This window comes from Trachurus trachurus (genome assembly GCF_905171665.1).
Source record: "Trachurus trachurus genome assembly, chromosome: 24".
Lineage (NCBI taxonomy): Eukaryota > Metazoa > Chordata > Actinopteri > Carangiformes > Carangidae > Trachurus > Trachurus trachurus.
The window spans coordinates 1,026,959-1,046,381 of NC_139910.1; the positions used below are offsets into that span (position 1 = coordinate 1,026,959).

A 19,423-nucleotide genomic window follows, 5' to 3' on the forward strand; every position below is an offset into this window, starting at 1 on the left:
ATCCATTAATGAATTAATGGATAATTTGCATCCCTAGTCTGTTGGTCTTGGTTAAGTACCACCTTGAATGTTTAAGCTTATGTATTCAGTCATTCAATGGTATACTAAAATCCATGTGGAAAAAAAAAAGGTTCTCACTGTCCTCAGGTCAAATATTTATATGCGATTAAAATGCGATTAATTAATTACAAAGCCTCTAATTAATTCGATTAATTTTTTTAATCGAGTCCCGGCCCTATTAAAAACAAATCAGACATGTACTCATATAGCTTGAATACTGTTTAATCTGATGTCTGTTCCCGGGGTGTGTATGGTATATTGTTCTTTAACTGTGGGTTAAAATTGTCTGTTCTTATTTTGTTTGTCTGCGTCTGTTCTGCCTTGATATTGTCAGTCTGTGTTCTGTCTTGTAATTGTCCACTGTCTGACTCGTTGTCATCACAAGGTTTTAAAGTCTTCTGTGTTCATGTCTTTTAGAAACCTGCCTTGGGACTGCGGCTGCTCAGTCCGGCACATTTACACTGATGCTTAATGCGTCAGTGTTGATGAATGTGCACTGTCCCAACTCAATAAATAAAGAAATGAAATGAAATCAATGAAACAAAACAAATTTATACAACTCACAGAATCAAATATATACAAATAAAATAAAAAGAATATATACATTTATACTGTATACCCTATGCATGTGTGTGCTGATGAAGTGGTAAGTTGTTATATGATGAAAAAATAGACACGTAGTTCATATTAAATTATAATTATAATAATACATAATAATAAAAATAATAATAATAAAACATAAAATAAAGAAATGTCTCTTTCTTTCTTTCTTTCTTTCTTTCTTTCTTTCTTTCTTTCTTTCTTTCTTTCTTTCTTTCTTTCTTTCTTTCGTTCACACACACTTGACATGATACATGAATACTTCATGAGATGACCCCCCCCCCAACAAACACACACACACACGCTGGGTGTCTTTGAAGTCCTGCAGGGGAGGACTGTGTGTGTGTGTGTGTGTGTGTAAATGAGGACCTGTGGTTTGTGTGTCTGTGTGGATTATAGTGACCAGGAGCGGGAAAAACCTGGAAAATGGTCGACCAATTTTCCAGTCATGGAAAACACAAAAAAATGAGAAAAAAAGTCAAATATGACGGTTGAGAACGGAGCTCACTTTTCTTCGTCCAAAAAGACACACCAAAAAACATCCAAATACCTCCATGCTGCTCGTCTGTAATGTCCCTCTTGTATTGAAGCCCCAACATGAGAAACTGTTCCAAAAAAATTAAATAAGTCTATATTTTAAGCTTGTTTGTAGCAGAAGCTCCCAGTGTCTCAGTTCACTGCTCTGCCGGCGATTTGCACTGACATCGGCAATTTTTCCCGGAACAATTTCTCATGTCGGGGCTTCAATACAAGAGGGACATTACATACGAGCAGCATGGAGGTATTTGGATGTTTTCTGGTGTGTCTTTTTGTTACGAAGACAGTTGGTATCCATTTGCAACCGTTATATGGACATGCACTGCTACGCCGAGACCCCCTGTAACTCAGAGAAGCCACGGAGGACTCTGAAACTTCTCCCAGCCCTTAGTCCACATTAGAGCACCACCATTGACTCCCGTGGTAAGGGTTTTGCGCCCCTAGTGGCAGGATGTGGGTATAGGGTTAGGAAAAGGGTTAGGGCAGAAAACCCATTCACTCCAATGTATGTGTGTTGCCCACTGGCTTGTAAATTGATGAAAACGGCCGTGTTTTTGTTTTTAGGTGTCTTGGTCATATCAAATAACACTTATAATTTGTTTATTACAAAATGTAGATTGAAACATTAATGTAGACAACTGTTTTTTTTTTTACTCTCCTATGTGTTAATATTTATCTGTAAAGGATCCTCAATGATGCTATTAACGTGGGTGATCTATAAATGTCCTTAAATTATTGAAAACACCACACTGCTCATTCACCAACAATGCAGAGATGTCAGTTCTTGGGCGCTTTTGCAAAACCCATATTCCTCCACCAGGAGGCGCTGCCATTGGACCAATGCGTGTCGTTACTCTCTTTTACAGTGCTCTAGTCGACATGAGGGTGAGTAGAAAATGAGGGAAATTAGAATTTTGAGTGAACTATCCCTTTAAATCAGCGTCAGTGACCGCGGCTGTAATTCATTCTCATGGTGTTTTCTACGTGGCGGTTTGAGTGTTGTGTTCACTGACCTGAGGAAGAAGGCGGCGGCGGCCGACGGCGGTTGGCTGGTCTGGGTGGCGATGCTGTGAGCGGCCGGTCTGACGGCGACGGTCGCACCGTTTCCCTGGGAGACGACGCTCTGACAGACAAACAAACAACAAGGAAGAAGACAGACAACATCAACAACACGAAGGTCAAGGTCACGGTGACGTCGTGTTCCTGACTGAGCAGCGTCTCGGTTTGTGTTAAAGGATCTGTCCCTTTTCCACCAATTAAAACTGTTCTTAACCCTCCTGTCGTCCTTCTGGGTCAAGGAAGGAAGGAAGGAAGGAAGGAAGGAAGGAAGGAAGGAAGGAAGGAAGGAAGGACAAAGGGAAAGAAGGAAGGTAGGACAAATGGAAAGATGGGAGGACAGAAGGAAGGGGAAAAGGAAGGAAAGATAGGAGGGAGGGAACAGATTGGGTCAAAAAGGAAGGAAGGAAGGAAGGAAGGAAGGAAGGAAGGAAGGAAGGAAGGAAGGAAGGAAGGAAAGAAGGGAGGAAAGAAGGGAGGGAAAAAGGATTGTGGAAAGAAGAAAGAAGGAAGGGAGAAAGGAAGGAAAGAAGGAAGGATGGAGGAAAGGAACAGATTGGGTCGGTTGGATTGTCCTTCCTTCCTTCCCTTCTTTCTTCCTTCTTCTTCCTTCCTTGAATGAATCTGTCCCCTCCCTCCATCTTTCCTTTCTTACTTTTCCCTTCCTTCTTTCCACAATCCTTTTTCCATCCCTTCCTTCCCTTCGTCCTTCCTTCCTTCCTTTTTGACCCAATTGACCCAATCTGTTTCCTCCCTCCTTCTATCTTTCCTTCCTTTTCCCCTTCCTTCTTTCCTCCCATCTTTCCCTTCATCCTTCCTGCTTTCCTTCATTCCTTCCTTCCTTCCTTCCTTGCCCCAGGAGGACAACAGGAGTTAAAGTCATGTGTCTGTTCTGCTTCGGTCCAAATCCTCCGAGGATCAAACATCACAGCTCTCTGTGGTTTCAGTGTCACTGTCCCTTTAAATGCAAATGAGCCGCTGCTCACCAGGCCCCGCCCCCTCTACAGGTACCAAGGGAGGTAACTGATGACATCATAGTGAGACGGCTGAGGGAACAGCTGGTGAAACCTCATGGGTTCAGCCTCAGGAGCCTGAAAGTCACTGAGTTACTGTTGATTCTCACGTTTTGGCACCAGAAGACAAACAGCAGATAAATGTTAAAGAGCCTCAGAAAGAGATAATTATATACCGTAAAACTTCAAATAAGGGCCGAGTCCCAATTAACCGCCGGGTGTAGCAAAATATTTTTTATATTAAACGCCCATCCCAAATAAACGCCGGGTCAAACATTGTTTTTCTGGTTGCCAAAAATTATTTCCATGCAAATACAGCTCGAGACATTAAAGATGGCCGAGGACCGACGAGATGCCTCTGGGCTGGTTGCTCCTGCCCGGTCTGTCCTCTCCTCTCTCCTGGGCTGCACCGTGTCGGCTCGGCTCGCTCCTCATTTTAAATGACTTTACTCCTTTTAAAAGTAGCGTAAACAGCCTACTGTTCTCTGATTACTCATGCGCGTATTTAGTTAGGCTATACGTTGCATTATTATTAGTTATAGGCCTACTTCATTCAATCAACAAAAAAAAAAGGACGGTGGAGCGAGCCAACACAGGTGCTGAAGTGTGGGAGAGGAGTGGAGAGACTGGGCGTCCGCAGGGTTTTTGTAACTTGCGGCGGATCAGAGAGGGCGGAGGACCGACATGACGGGGGGTCTCAGTCTCCTGGTACCTGTGCGGGCTAGGACGGCGGAGGTCAGCGAGACAGAGAACAAAGTCCGCCCTGGCCGTATTTACAGTAATGCCTTGAGGAACGCACGTATCGTTCCACCGCCGTCTGCCGCCACAGAGTGAAGCCTCTTTCCCCAGAAGGAGGTCCAGGTTGAACACTATTAATAAACGCAGGTCCCAAATAAACGCCTGTTGATTTGAGCGATTTAAGCAAATAAACGCCCGGGCCTTTATTTGGTGTTTCACGGTAATATGTTCTCTTTAGGTTTCATGTTTCTCTGTGGCCTCCTCTGCTTGTCTTACCCCCCCAGAGAACAGCTGCACCTCTGGACTCTGATTGATCAATACCCCCCTCCTCTTCCGCCTCTTCCTCCTCCTCCTCCACCTCAGATTATATTTGCATCTGTAACGAGGCGCCATCGATCGCAGAGGAACTGAAGACTCCACACAAACATCTACAGGTGACGTCACCTTTGACCTCCACAGTCGGACCACGGGGACCGACTCAGTACGTTTACACGACGGTTGAATAAACCAAATGATGGCCTTAAAGGGATAGTTCACCCAAAATTGAAATTTCTGTCCTCCGTGGCTTCTCTGAGTTACAGGGGGTCTCGGCGTAGCAGTGCATGTCCATATGACGGTTGCAAATGGATACCAACTGTCTTGGTAACAAAAAGACACACCAAAAAACATCCAAATACCTCCATGCTGCTCGTATGTAATGTCCCTCTTGTATTGAAGCCTCGAAATGCGGCATGGAGGTATTTGGATGTTTTTTGGTGTGTCTTTTTGTTACGAAGACAGTTGGTATCCATTTGCAACCGTCATATGGACATGCACTGCTACGCCGAGACCCCCTGTAACTCAGAGAAGCCACGGAGGACTCTGAAACTTCTCTCAGCCCTTAATAGTCCACATGAGGGGGAGGAGATAATGAGTGAGAAATTTCAATTTTGGGTGAACTATCCCTTTAACCCGACTATAGCTGCGTTTCCATTACAGATTTTCGCAAAATAAAAGCGATATTTCTGAAATTGCTTATTGCGGGTGTTTCCATTGAAAGGTGTTAGCCGTAATCTAGTCTCGCCATATCCCATAATTCTCACCCCCAGAGACTTCACTTTGAGGTAGATGGACGTAATGCAACTTGTGTTCCTATTGTGATGGCACAGCGATCTCAGCTGCTACAGCTGTTTTTAACAAAGATGAAGGCAGCGCTTGATTGAAAGGCAAAGCCCGTGTGGCGCCACACACCCGTACTGGTTTATGTGACTAAAGGGGACATGTTCCACACACCCGTACTGGTTTATCAAGTCAAGTCAAGTCAAGTCACAGTTTATTTATAGAGCACATTTAAAACAACCTCAGTTGACCAAAGTGCTGTACAATTGCAAAAGCACAACACAGTTAATCACAAACACTACAACAAACAACAAATAATTAAAAACAACACAAGGGATAGTAGTCACTTTAAAACAAATCTAGATTAAAAAGAAAGAATAAAAGAGAGAGAGAGGGAAAGAAAGAGAGAGAACCAAGATTGCTTGCTTAGCTGGGAGTGAACGCCAAGGAGAAAAGATACGTTTTTAAAAGATGATGAAGATTTATGTGACTAGAGGGGACCAGTTCCACACACCCGTACTGGTTTATGTGACTAGAGGGGACCAGTTCCACACACCCGTACTTGTTTATGTGACTAGAGGGGACATGTTCCACACACCCGTACTGGTTTGTGTGACTAAAGGGGACATGTCGGCGCAGGAGGGAGTGGAGCGTGGATGCGAGCCAATCTCCTTCAACCATGCACGGAAAAGGGGAATGATAGGAAAGGTTTTTCTAATTTATTGAGAAACAATGCCCAGGTCAGCAATGCATGACAACAAACATGTGGTTCATTTGTCTCCTCAAGTCACATAAACCAACACAGCGTGGACACACACAACTCCGCTGACGCCGGTGACGTGTTTTTTTTTCGAAATGTAGGTGTTTCCATTACCAGTTTTTCATTTCGATATTTAGGTTTTGCGCATTTCAAGGGGTAATGGAAACGCACCTTATAACTGGACAACTGCAGTTCATGTAATTGTGTTTGTCTCAAGACCTTTGCACACTGAGTCTGATGCGATTTTTTATTTTTTTGCATGTAACCTGGGACAAGGACAGAAGTCCGACGAGACGCTCAGATCGACCAATGAACAGAGCTCCACTTATCTGGGACTGTAAACACACAGAGCGTTGGAGACTCACTCTAGTGGCCAGGAGAGGAACTGCAGCTGCTGTTTCAGACTGTAGGCGCGTCTCCACTGCAGGAAGTTTGGGGTAATTTTAGGGGGTCGTTGTTGCGTGTCTGCACTGCAGGAACCTCCCCCGCTAACAATCGGCTTCTGGTGGCAGTGGGAAAGGCGCACCGAGCTGCGTCAAACGACTCGGGTTAAAATCTCCTTCAATCGGGTCAGACTCGGCTCATTTTGGTCAATGGGAAAGGGGCCAAATGCCAATTGAAAACCGGTTTATAAGAATCTTTACGGACCAAAAGGAGTCCATAAAGATTCTTGGGATGCCTTGGGGTAGGTACTCAGATCGGCCCCGAAAATCTCCCGGGTGGGGGCTTCAGATTTACTCCGTGCTAATTGGTCACACTGACACGTGACGCCAAGAGAAAGCCCCGAAATAATAAGCAGCATTTTTAAAACCGAGCGTTATTAAAAAAAAGCATCTTCATGGCCGAAAAGAGAGAGAATAAGTCAGTAAAAGACGTGTGAGAGTAGGAGCAGTAAAAAAGAAAGAAAGGGAGGTCTCTGTCCAGTGTGTTGGTACAGACACACCAAGTCCGGCGGCGACAGATCCCGACGCAGCGAATCGCCGAACGCACCGGCGAGTGGGCGGTTCTGTGTTCTGGGCTGCCAGATTTGTCCGGGCCGCGACTGGCGATGACGTGGCGCATCGTGATTGGTCGTGAGGATTTATAAAAGTTGTAGGTAGACGAAAGTGAGCTATTTATATTTTCTTATGATACATTAAACATTTACACAACTAACAGTGACGAAAATGATTAAAATAATGTAGGCTAATTAGCGCGTTTGCCGTTCACCAACGTTTGTTTGACGTTGCCATGGAGATCTGAGCCAAATCTGGCGAGAGTGTTGTTGAGCCAGAGACAGAGACTAAGTTCATTTTCTCCAGAATTGTCCGTCTGAAAGTTGCCATTTTGGTGTCAAACTGTCAAAACAACACGGTGGCACGGTGCGTCACAGCAAGAAGGTCCTGGGTTCGAATCCCCGGCCGCCCAGGTCCTTTCTGTGTGGAGTTTGCATGTTCTCCCCGTGTCTGCGTGGGTTTCCTCCGGGTGCTCCGGTTTCCCCCACCACTAAAAACATGTCAGCTAGGTTAATCCTCCAGTCAGCACCACTGACCAAAGGCACTGGCTCATAATCTGGAGTTGGTCCCCGGGCGCTGCACCGTGGTTGCCCACTGCTCCTCAGGGATGGGTTAAATGCAGAGAAAGAATTTCACTGTACTAGCTGTATATGTGACCAACAAAGTACCTTTACCTTTTACCTTTACCTTACCTTAACAAAACACAACAACAAAAGGAGCAGTAAAAAAAAAAAAAAGGGACGTTTCTGTCCAGTGTGTCCCTCTGTGCTTACCGTAGCGAGCTGCTGCTGCTGCTGCTGCTGCTGCTGCTGCTGGGGGCTGCAGCAGGAAACCCTCCACACCCCCTCCAGGTGGTGGCGCTGTGCGTCGAGGGGGGGGAGGGGGGTGACGGTGGCCAGGCCTCTGGCTCCGCCCCCTCCCAGGTAGGAGCTCTGCACCCCGCCCCACCCCCACGGAGCCCCGCCCCCCCGGCACCGCTGCTGCTGCTGCCCGTCGTACGACCATCGCTGCTGCTTCGCCGGCAGCTCGTCGCCGCCCCAGCTGCCCTCGGCGGGGGGGGCAACAGGAGGGGCAACAGGGGGGGCATCAGGGGGGGCAGCGGGGCGAGGCGCCATCTCCACGGCGACGCCCAGAGCGCGACGCAGCGCGAGGCGCCGCAGCTGCTGGAACGAGGCGTCGCAGACGTGGCAGCGGGCGTCGGCGGGCGCGTTGTGGCGGCCGCGGCGAGGCCACTGCAGCCGCTGCAGCTTCTGGAACAGGAAGGAGGCGTAGGCCGGGTCCTGGGGGGCGGAGTCACAGCTCAGGTTACCTAGCAACCACTCTGTTCTCTACTAGGAAGTTACAGAATAACTACAACTAAATAAAAACTACAACTAAGACTCAATAAAAACTACAACTAAGACTAAATAAAACTACAACTAAGACTAAATAAAAACTACAACTAAGACTAAGACTAAATAAAAACTACAACTAAGAACAAATAAAAACTACAACTAAGACTAAAATAAACTAAATAAAAACTAGTCAATTCCTCTAAAATAAAAACTAAACTCAAACGGATTCATCACTTGTTGAACTCACTAAAACTAAACTGGAATAAAAAAGCAAACTGAAAAATTAAATAAAAATAAAAACTAATGAACATTTTAAAACTATAATAACTTTGTCCCACACACTGTAATAATTGCACAGAAATAATGTTTTAATGGTGGCAGCGTTTCGGTGCTGAGACGTTCTTCCATTTCCATTAAAACATGTTTTCTGTGCAAGTATTACAGTGAGTGGGAGTTTCCATATTCTGCACCGTGTAATAATAAAATAATAATAAAAAGGCAAAAATAACTGAAAACAGAACAATACATAAGGAACCAAGACAAGGACTCGTCCCCCCAGGGTCCCCCCCCCCCCCCCCCCGAGTCTTATCGTCTGATTGGTCCAGACCGGTTCACTGAGAGCGTCCACACACACACTGCAAAAACTCAACATCTTTCCAAGAATATTTGTCTTATTTCTTGTCAAAATGTCTCATTTCTAGTCAAAACTAATCTCTTTCCACTTAAAATAAGACTCATCACCTAAAAATGAACTTGTTTTTAGATCATTTTCACTTGTTTCAAACTAATTTTCACTTGAAATAAGTAGAAAAATCTGCCAGTGAAAGCAAGTTTTTTGTGCTTGTAATAGACCGAATCGCCTTGTTGTTTACATTCTACTTACGGGTAGAAACCAGCACGTAATTTGAATGAGATCAATAGTAACGAACGAGAGTTTAGCTATATGAGTCATTAAAGTTAAACAGGTAGCTAACCGTTAGCCCGGCTAATCTATGATAACCATGACTAATTACAAAAATGTGCACATGTAAATAGTAATGTTTGTCCAATCATTGGTTTTACAAACTTTACAAACATCAGATTAGTCTAAAGGGTGATATAGTGACATGAAAAATTTGATAAATATAGTGAAACTCTTGTCTGTCACTATTGTTCTCATGCTGGTTTTCTACCAGGAAGTAGTTGTAAACAACAAGGAGATTCGTCCTATAAGGAAGAAAAACTTGCTCCACTATCAGATTTTTCTACTTATTTCAAGTGAAAATCTGCTTGAAAGAAGTAAAAAGTGTCTAAAAACAAACTGCTTTTAATATGATGAGTCTGATTTTAAGTATAATTAGATTGTTTTGACTAGAAATGAGACAAAGATTCTTGGTAAGATTTTGAGTTTTTGCAGTGCAGCGAGGACAGGTGAGAAGGCAGAGCCTCAGTGTGAAGTTATTCAGCTTCAGTCTGATCCAGCTGCTCCACACACACACATACCCACACACACACATACCCCCACACACACATACCCATACACACACACACACACACACGCCCTCTGGTCTACAGCAGCAGCAGCGGGACATTAAACCCGTCACTCTGCAGATTTACAGTCTCTGATGCTCAATGCAGGTCAGAGACACTCGACCTCTTCTCTCCTCTTCTCTCCTCCTCTCTCCTCTTCTAGAGGCGGAGTCGATCTCCACGCTCCTCCATCTGTCCTCCAGCTGCTCATGACATCACTGACGACTCAACAGGAAGTAGAAGTCAGCTCCGCGCCAAACAACTTTCTGTAAACCACACCCATGTGACCTCTGACCTCGTATCTCACCGAGCAGATCACACACACACAAACACACTAAACTGCAAAAACTCAAAATCTTACCAAGAATATTTGTCTTATTTCTAGTCAAAACTAATCTCATTCTACCTAAAATAAGACTCATCACATTAAAAAATAGCTTGTTTTTAGACACTTTTTACTTCTTTCAAGCTGATTTTCACTTGAAATAAGTAGAAAAATCTGATAGTGGAGCAAGTTTTTCTTTCTTATTACAAACACAAAAAACCTGCTTTCACTGGCAGATTTTTCTACTTATTTCAAGTGGAAAATTTGTTTGAAACAAGTGAAAATGATCTAAAAACAAGTTAATGTTTAGGTGATGCGTCTTATTTTAAGTGGGAAACGATTAGTTTTGACTAGAGATGAGACATTTTGACGAGAAATAAGACAAATATTCTTGGAAAAGTTTGTTTTTAGTTTTTGCAGTGTACTCGTCTTATGGAAACTTTCTCCACTTCTTCGTCTTCTGTCTCCAGATCAGCAGCTGGACCAGCTCTAACATCTGGTTTGGTCCTGTGCTCACTACAAACCACGCACACACACACACACACACACACACGCACACACACACACACACACACACACACACACACACACACACACACGCACGCACACGCACACACACACACACACAGTGAAAGTTACCTGTAGAGTTATGATCCTCTCTCTGATCCAGCTCAGGACCCTCTGAGTCCAGACCAGCAGCTGCTCTCAGCTTCTGTCTGAGGGGGGGGGGGGGTAATGTGGGATGGGGGGGTGAGGGGGCGTGGCTAATGTCATGATGTCACTTCCTGTCTGACCTCCACCACCTCCATCTCTAATGGGCACTGAAGGAATCTAAAGAGGACAATGAATGAACTAAATTTGGTGTCTGATGAACAGCTGTTGGTTGGAGACTTTAGTAGTGACTCTGATTGTTGAGTGTCTGTTGCCATGGCAGCAGTCGAACATCTGTGTGACAGGCAGCGGTCGTCACCAACCTCTGTAACATCTGGCTGGACAGGTTATTGATCGATCCGGCTCAGAGGAGGAGGAGGTGGATGTTTACGACTCTGAATGTGAACGTCGCTCGTCGCACTTTATCAGAACCTGCAGACAGCAGCTCTACAAAAACTAAAAATCTTACCAAGAATATTTGTCTTATTTTTAGTCAAAACAAATCTCATTATAATTAAAATAAGACTCATCACATTAAAAAGTAGCTTGTTTTTAGACACTTTTTACTTCTTTCAAGCCTATATTTTCACTTGAAATAAGTAGAAAAATCTGATAGTGGATCAAGTTTTTCTTTCTTATTACAAGCAGAAAAAACTTGTTTCACGGGCAGATTTTTCTACTTATTTCAAGGGAAAATTTGTTTGAAACAAGTGAAAATTATCTAAAAACAAGTGAGTTTTGAGGTGATGAGTCTTATTTTAAGTGGAAAGAGATTAGTTTTGACTAGAAATGAGACATTTTGACAAGAAATAAGACAAATATTCTTGGAAAGATTTTGAGATTTTGCAGTGAAGGAATCTAAAGAGGACAATGAACTACTTTTGACGCCTGATGAACAGCTGTTGGAGACTCTGATTGTTGAGTGTCTGTTGCCATGGCAGCAGTCGAACATCTGTGACAGGCAGCGGTCGTCACCAACCTCTGTAACATCTGGCTGGACAGGTTATCGATTAATCCGGCTCAGAGGAGGAGGAGGTGGATGTTTACGGCTCTGAATGTGAACGTCGCTCGTCGCACTTTATCAGAACCTGCAGACAGCAGCTCCGACTCATGTCTAAAAAAAAGGATCACGGACGGTCGAACGTTTTCCCACGATGCACTGGTGCAGGAATGAAAATAACAAGTCAGCTCAAATGAGTTCCTGATGTCATGATGTCACTTCCTGTCTGACCTCCAACTCCTCCATCACTAATGGGTAATGAACACTGGAAAAACTCAAAATCTTACCAAGAATATTTGTCTTATTTCTAGTCAAAATGTCATTTTTTGTCAAAACAAATCTCATTATAATTAAAATAAGACTAATCACATTAAAAAGTAGCTTGTTTTAAGACTTAAGACTAACACTTATTACAAGCAGAAAAAAATTGTTTCACTGGCAGATTTTTCTACTTATTTCAAGGGAAAATTTGTTTGAAACAAGTGAAAATGATCTAAAAACAAGTTAATTTTTAGGTGATGAGTCTTATTTTAAGTGTAAAGAGATTAGTTTTGACTAGAAATGAGACATTTTGACAAGAAATAAGACAATATATTCTTGGAAGGATTTTGAGATTTTGCAGTGAAGGAATCTAAAGAGGACAATGAACTAAGTTTGACGTCTGATGAACAGCTGTTGGAGACTCTGATTGTTGAGTGTCTGTTGCCATGGCAGCAGTCGAACATCTGTGACAGGCCTCTGTAACATCTGGCTGGACAGGTTATCGATCGATCCGGCTCAGAGGAGGAGGAGGTGGATGTTTACGGCTCTGAATGTGAACGTCACTCGTCGTCGTACTTTATCAGAACCTGCAGACAGCAGCTCCGACTCATGTCTAAAAAAAAAGGATCACGGACGGTCGAACGTTTTCCCACGATGCACTGGTGCAGGAATGAAAATAACAAGTCAGCTCAAATGAGTTCCTGATGTCATGATGTCACTTCCTGTCTGACCTCCACCACCTCCATCACTAATGGGTAATGATCACTGCAAAAACTCAAAATCTTACCAAGAATATTTCTCTTATTTCTAGTCAAAACAAATCTCATTATCATTAAAATAAGACTCATCACATTAAAAAGCAGCTTGTTTTTAGACACTTTTTACTTCTTTCAAGCAGATTTTCACTTGAAATAAGTAGAAAAATCTGAAAGTGGAGCAAGTTTTTCTTTCTTATTACAAGCAGAAAAAACGTGTTTCACTGGCAGATTTTTCTACTTATTTCAAGTGAAAATTTGTTTGAAACAAAAACAAGTTCATTTTTAGGTGATGAGTCTTATTTTAAGTGTAAAGAGTTTAGTTTTGACTAGAAATGAGACATTTTGACAAGAAATAAGACAAATATTCTTGGAAGGATTTTGAGATTTTGCAGTGAAGGAATCTAAAGAGGACAATGAACTAAGTTTGACGCCTGATGAACAGCTGTTGGAGACTCTTGATTGTTGAGTGTCTGTTGCCATGGCAGCAGTCAAACATCTGTCCGCACTGTGACAGGCAGCGGCCGTCACCAACCTCTGTAACATCTGGCTGGACAGGTTATCGATCGATCCGGCTCAGAGGAGGAGGAGGCGGATGTTTACGGCTCGTCATACTTTATCAGAACCTGCAGACAGCAGCTCCGACTCACGGACGGTCGAACGTTTTCCCACGATGCACTGGTGCAGGAATGAAAATAACAAATCAGGTGAAATGTCAGCAGAGTCTGAGGACGCTGAGGTTTATCTCCACCCACCAGAGGAGGAGGAGGAGGAGGAGGAGGAGGAGGCGTCGCCCTGTGAACTCTGAGCCTGAAGGGAAACGTCAGACCTTCTCTGAAGCTCCACCACGTCTTCATCTTCATGTCTTCACGTCTTCATCCTCCTCCTCCTTATCGTCGCCCCACAGCGTCCGCACATCTCCTCGCTTTCATCTCGGGATGAAAACGCCTCTGAAGACGAAGTGTCAGTCAGTCACTCTCCTCTGTTGCCATGACGACGTCGCAGCTCCTGTTGTAAGGGCGCCGGTGAACTTCAGGCGGTGTCAGTCAAACATCACTGTCGTCTGTTTTTTTTAATTTTTTTTGTTCAGTCAATCAGACAAGATCAGCTGTTAAAGCCAGTGTTGTTGTTGAGAAAGACTGAGCATTATTATTAAAGGGATAGTTCAACATTTTGTCAAATTGGCCCCATCACCATAACCCCTATAGTCATAGCAGTAGGTTCGTTACCTTTAATTGTCGGTGCAAGCTGTTTTTAGAACGGCGGAGCAGAGCCGTGAGCTGCTCAGAGCTACGCTACGGAGGCTCATTATGGGATTTCTTGGTTTCCCTCATCAAACTCAAAAAATACACAATCCAACAACTCCACAACGCTCTGGTGGACAAGTTGTGAGCTGCACAATCACCACGCTATGAGATAATAACACAACGTTACCACACAGAGTTGTTTTAGAGGGAAATTCATGCAAAACCACTGATGCACGTTGCCTTCAGGGACAGTTTTTCATCATCAGTCTCTGTATTTCCCTCTAAAACAACTCTGTGTGGTAACGTTGTGTTATTATCTCATAGCGTGGTGAATGTGCAGCTCACAACTTGTCCACCAGAGCGTTGTGGAGTTGTTGGATTGTGTATTTGATTGAGTTTGATGAGGGAAACCAAGAAATCCCATAATGAGCCTCCGACTGTAGCGTAGCTCTGAGCAGCTCACGGCTCTGCTCCGCCGTTCTAAAAACAGCTTGCACCGAAAATTAAAGGTAACGAACCTACTGCTGCTGTGACTATAGGGGTTATTATGGCAATGGGAACAATTTGACATAATGTTGAACTATCCCTTTAAAGAGCCCCGAGGAATTCAGCTGCTACTCGAGTTTCAGGTGTGGAGACGAGAGAAAGAGAGCGACAGCAGCAAAGGATTCAGTCAGAGCCAGATTCCCCCCCTCGCTCCTCGCTCCTCGCTCCTCGCTCCTCGCTCCTCGCCATCGTGTCATCCCTCATCACCCTCAGGAGAGGACGAGTCGGTCCGGTCCAGAGCCCAGAGTCAGTCCTCGCTACGCTAACGAGCATCACAGTCCGGTGTGTGAGTCTCATCCCGGGCTCAGAGAGGAGAGCCGGAGGCCTGGGGGGGTTGAACCGGCAGAGTGGAGGCTCATTAGGAATCTGATTACGACCATCGGAGCGTCGGAGCGTCGGAGCGACTCCCTGGAAGCCGAGGTCAGGTGGAGGTTTTTCAGAGTGAAGCCTCCTCGTGCTGACACGTTCACTTCCTCCTATGCTGCGTCATGGCAACAGCTCCATCGGCTGGAGATCTGCTGCGTCATGGCAACAGCTCCATCGGCTGGAGATCTGCTGCGTCATGGCAACAGCTCCATCCATCCATCCATCCATCCATCCATTTATCATCCATCCATCCATCCATCCATCCATCCATCCATCCATCCATCCATCCATCTATTTATCATCCATCCAACCATCCATCCATCTATCCATCCATCCATCCATCTATCCATCCATCCATCCATCCATCCATCCATCCATCCATCCATCTATCATCCATCCATCCATCCATCCATCCATCCATCTATCATCCATCCATCTATTTATCATCCATCCAACCATCCATCCATCTATCCATCCATCCATCCATCTATCCATCCATCCATCCATCCATCCATCCATCCATCCATCTATCATCCATCCATCCATCCATCCATCCATCCATCTATCATCCATCCATCCATCCATCCATCTATCATCCATCCATCTATCATCCATCCATCCATCCATCCATCCATCCATCCATCCATCCATCCATCCATCCATCCATCCATCCATCCATCCATCATCCATCCGATCAGACCAAACCAGGACTAAGGTCTCTTTCACACTGGCCTCGTTTGGTCTGAACTTTAGGACTTTTCAGTTTGGTCCGAGCCAAAATTTCAGGTGTGAACACTCACCCGGACCACGGTCCGGACTTTAGTCGGACCAAACAAGCGGACCACGGTCCCCCAAAATAGTCAGGACTCGGTCCGGTTCGAAGTGAACCATGGTCCAGTTCGCTTCAGCTGAGAACGTAATCGGACTTTTAATTAATCCAAATACAGGAAGCAAACCAACACAGCAGTGTTTCCCATGATAAATTACCTCAACCACGAATAGATTTTTCGGCTTTTGGCTCGACCAACACAATATCGTTTCAATCATTCATGTCCGCATAGCGCTCTTTCTCTGTTATTGCCGTTCAAAGCTGCTGCTCCCCATTGTTGATGAAGGAAAAAGATTACAGGAAGTGATTTTCCCTCACAAATGTTCTGACCAATAGCTGAACGACCTGTAGACCACGTGTCATTTGTTTACAGAGAAGCTGCGTTTTGACAAGGGACAGTGTGAACACAGACCGACCAAAACTTAATTGCAACAATGTATCATTTCTTCCCTCTGGTCTGGACTTTCAGGTGTGAAAGCGACCTGAACTAGACCAGACCAGACCGGACCGGACTGGACCGGACCGGACCAAAGAAGACTGAACTAAACCAGACCAGATTGAACCAGTCTGGACCAGAGCAGAAGACCTGGTTGGGACTTGTTCATCAGTCTCTAACTCACTTCCTGTTGACGCTCTAACGTGTGTCGTCCTGTCTGACCCTTAGCCCCGCCCCCCTGCCCTCTCTGTCCAATCACAGTGAGCCTGCCTGCTCTACCTGTCTTAGAGCACTGGAAAAGAGAGTAACGACACCACCACTGACTCCCGTGGTAAGGGTTTAAGGGTTTAAGGGTTTTGCGCCCCTAAAGCCTAAGCGCCCAGAAAACTTTTTTACTAGCCTATGTGTTAATGTTTATCTGTAAAGGGTCCTCAATGATGCTATTAACGTGGGTGATCTATAAATGTCCTTAAAGGTACAGTATGTAAGAAATCTAAAGCAACTGGCCGTAAAATCCTCCTAATATGTCACAGAGACTCAGGAATAATGTTCATATAACATGATGAACTCACCAACAACAATAGTACAGCCAGATTATTCGCATTAAAAATCTTTTTTTGCAGACTCAAATCATGTTTATGTTTTGAATTTACGTGTTGGCATGTTGCGCCACCAGCGCTCTCTCCCAGTCACGGCGGCGTCAGTGGCGTTTCAGCCTCCGGTCTGGTCCACTGAGCTGCTGCTACGGCTGGGAGAAAAAACAAGATTGCTGTGTTTTGAATTTGACTGCAGTAATCGTTTTTGGCCACATTCTTACATATGGCACCTTTAAATTATTGAAAACACCACACTTGCTCATTCACCAACAATGCAGAGATGTCAGTTCTTGGGCGCTTTTGCAATACCCATATTCCTCCACCAGGAGGCGCTTCCATTGGACCGATGTGTGTCGTTACTCTCTTTTCCAGTGCTCTAGTTCTCTATACCTGTCTGACCCTTAGCCCCGCCCCCCCTGCCCTCTCTGTCCAATCACAGTGCGGTTGTCTCTGACCTTCAGGGCCGAGGGGTCGGCCAGAGCAGCAGCTTGTCTCTTCAGCTGCGACGCCATGATGTGGCAGCGCTGACACAGCCTCTGTAGCTCCTCCCCCTCCCCCTCCTCCCCCTCCTCCTCCTCCTCCGGCTTGCCGTAGCCGTAGCGGCTCAGCTCGCTGGCCGACAGCGAGCCCTCGGGGTTGGGCCGGGCCGCGCAGCTCCTCCTCGCCTCCTCCTCTCCGTCGTCCTCCTCTCCGGCCGAACGGAGACGCTTCCTGCGGCCGGTGGCGCCCAGAGGGAGCGGAGCGGAGCCCTCCACCACCTGCACCGAGCACAACACCAACACACACACTCAGCCTTATGTTCCCACAGCCTTATGTTCCCACAGCTTTATGTTCCCACAGCTTTATGTTCCCACAGCCTTACACCGCGTCCTGACAGACAGCGATGCGACAGCGATGCGACAGCGATGCGACAGCGATGCGAGCGAGGAAAAGTGATTAGAATGCGTAGCTACTTTTCAATCAGCCTGTCCTGACGCCGCGAGCGACGTCGCACCGTCCAGCGATATCGCTCAACCCTGAAATTATCGCTCGCGTTGTCTCTATCTGGACGACATTTGGCGGCGGTGTCCCGCCCCTAAACACTTCTTACTGGTTGATAAGTCCACGCTGCTTCCTGTTGACAAGCAAGTTATCAGAGAGAGGAGAATATGAGAGGAAACAACACTCAAAGATGTGAGAAACAGCACCCAGGAAATGCCAGGAATCTCAGAATAGCGCCACAAGTTTGTGTAGCTACGTCCCTCGATAATTTGATTGGTTTGGATTCTGAACCAATAGAATATAGGTAGGCTACTCGCGACAAAATCATCACGCTGCATATCAGGACACCTTCACGCAAGTTTTTTCTGACAACTTTTTACTTTTACTCAGTAAATTTTTAACGCAAATATCGGTACCTTCTACTCCTTACATTTCCCCAAAAGGCTCGTTACTTTTTTTTATATAGCTACACATATACATATACACATGTTTTTTGTACCAGATAGCCTAATGAAGCGTAGTTATTTTCATATATAGTCCCTAGATGTGCCATTCACACCACCAGTACAGTGAGAAACAATTGTTGCCTGATGTGATATTAAAAAAGTTGATTAATTGGGATACGAGCATGATTTGTGACACCACAGTTTAGAAGCCAATCCTGGTCCAAGATTTAATGTTCATAAGTGTGATGTGTAAATCTGATTAGGATACATCTTGTGTCCGGCAGGTAAACTTGAGTAGATATTTGGATCAGTACTTTCACTTTTACTTAAGTCGTTTTTTACACTGGTACTTTTACTTCTACTCAAGTAAAGAATCTGGGTACTTTTGCCATCTCTGGTCGCGAGTATATTCTATTGGTTCAGAATCCAAACCAATCAAATTATTGAGAGATGTAAACAAACTTGCGGCGCCATTCTGAGATTCCTGGCATTTCCTGGTTGCTGTTTCTCACATCTTTGAGTGTTTTTTCCTCTCATATTCTCCTCTCTCTGATAACTAGCTTGTCAACAGGAAGCAGCGTGGACTTATCAACCAGTAAGAAGTGTTTAGGGGCGGGACACCGCCGCCAAATGTCGTCCAGATAGAGACAACGCGAGCGATAATTTCAGGGTTGAGCGACATCGCTGGACGACGCGACGTCGCTCGCGGCGTCAGGACAGGCTGATTGAAAAGTAGCTACGCATTCTAATCACTTTTCCTCGCTGTCGCGTCGTTGTAGGTCAGGACGCGGTGTCATAGGGCCTAATTTTCAGTGGGAAAAAAAGTTTGAAATGTGGGAACATAGAGCTGTGGGAACGGATACATGCTGTCATTCCGACATCCCACCATTCTGACATCCCACCATTCTGACAAGGCTTTATATAAGGAAATGTGCGTTACTCAACAGGTGACTCGCTCCTACTTCTCTGGACTCTCTCTCTCTATCTGGCTTGTCTGGCCTCTACCTGGTCTTTTTACTAAACTTAACCAACTCCTTTCTTCAGTGCCTAAACCCAACCAGTGCAAAATCTTTCGAGGGAAAAAATACACTATTAAAGGAATTGTCGGAAAGGCAGGATGTTTAAAAAAGAGTAACAAAAATACCGTCATTCCGACCATATAGGAGGTAGGAATTGTCGGAATAATGGGACGTTCGATAGAAAATGAAGTGTTGCCATTTAGACAATTAGAGGCCTATGTCGGACTGGTGGGATGTCGGAATGATGGTTGCCCCCCTGTGGGAA

At 45.0% G+C, this 19,423-nt stretch overlaps 2 protein-coding genes across 2 annotated transcripts in view; one reads left to right on the forward strand and one right to left on the reverse strand.

Annotated features, from left to right (window-relative positions):
* The window catches only part of LOC311007064 (NACHT, LRR and PYD domains-containing protein 3-like), a gene marked incomplete at its 3' end in the record, with an annotated part of 257,119 nt that overhangs the window by 156,719 nt on the left and 80,977 nt on the right, over positions 1 to 19,423 (forward strand). The window lies entirely within an intron of this gene.
* Positions 1 to 19,423, reverse strand: part of LOC311007022 (kinesin-like protein KIF26A) — a gene marked incomplete at both ends in the record, with an annotated part of 49,762 nt that overhangs the window by 29,547 nt on the left and 792 nt on the right. Inside the window, 3 exons of the mRNA XM_084000104.1 lie at positions 2,211 to 2,305; positions 7,631 to 8,137; positions 17,168 to 17,470. Of these exons, the coding sequence (XP_083856230.1) occupies positions 2,211 to 2,305; positions 7,631 to 8,137; positions 17,168 to 17,470 (905 nt within the window). The remainder of the gene's footprint in view (positions 1 to 2,210; positions 2,306 to 7,630; positions 8,138 to 17,167; positions 17,471 to 19,423) is intronic.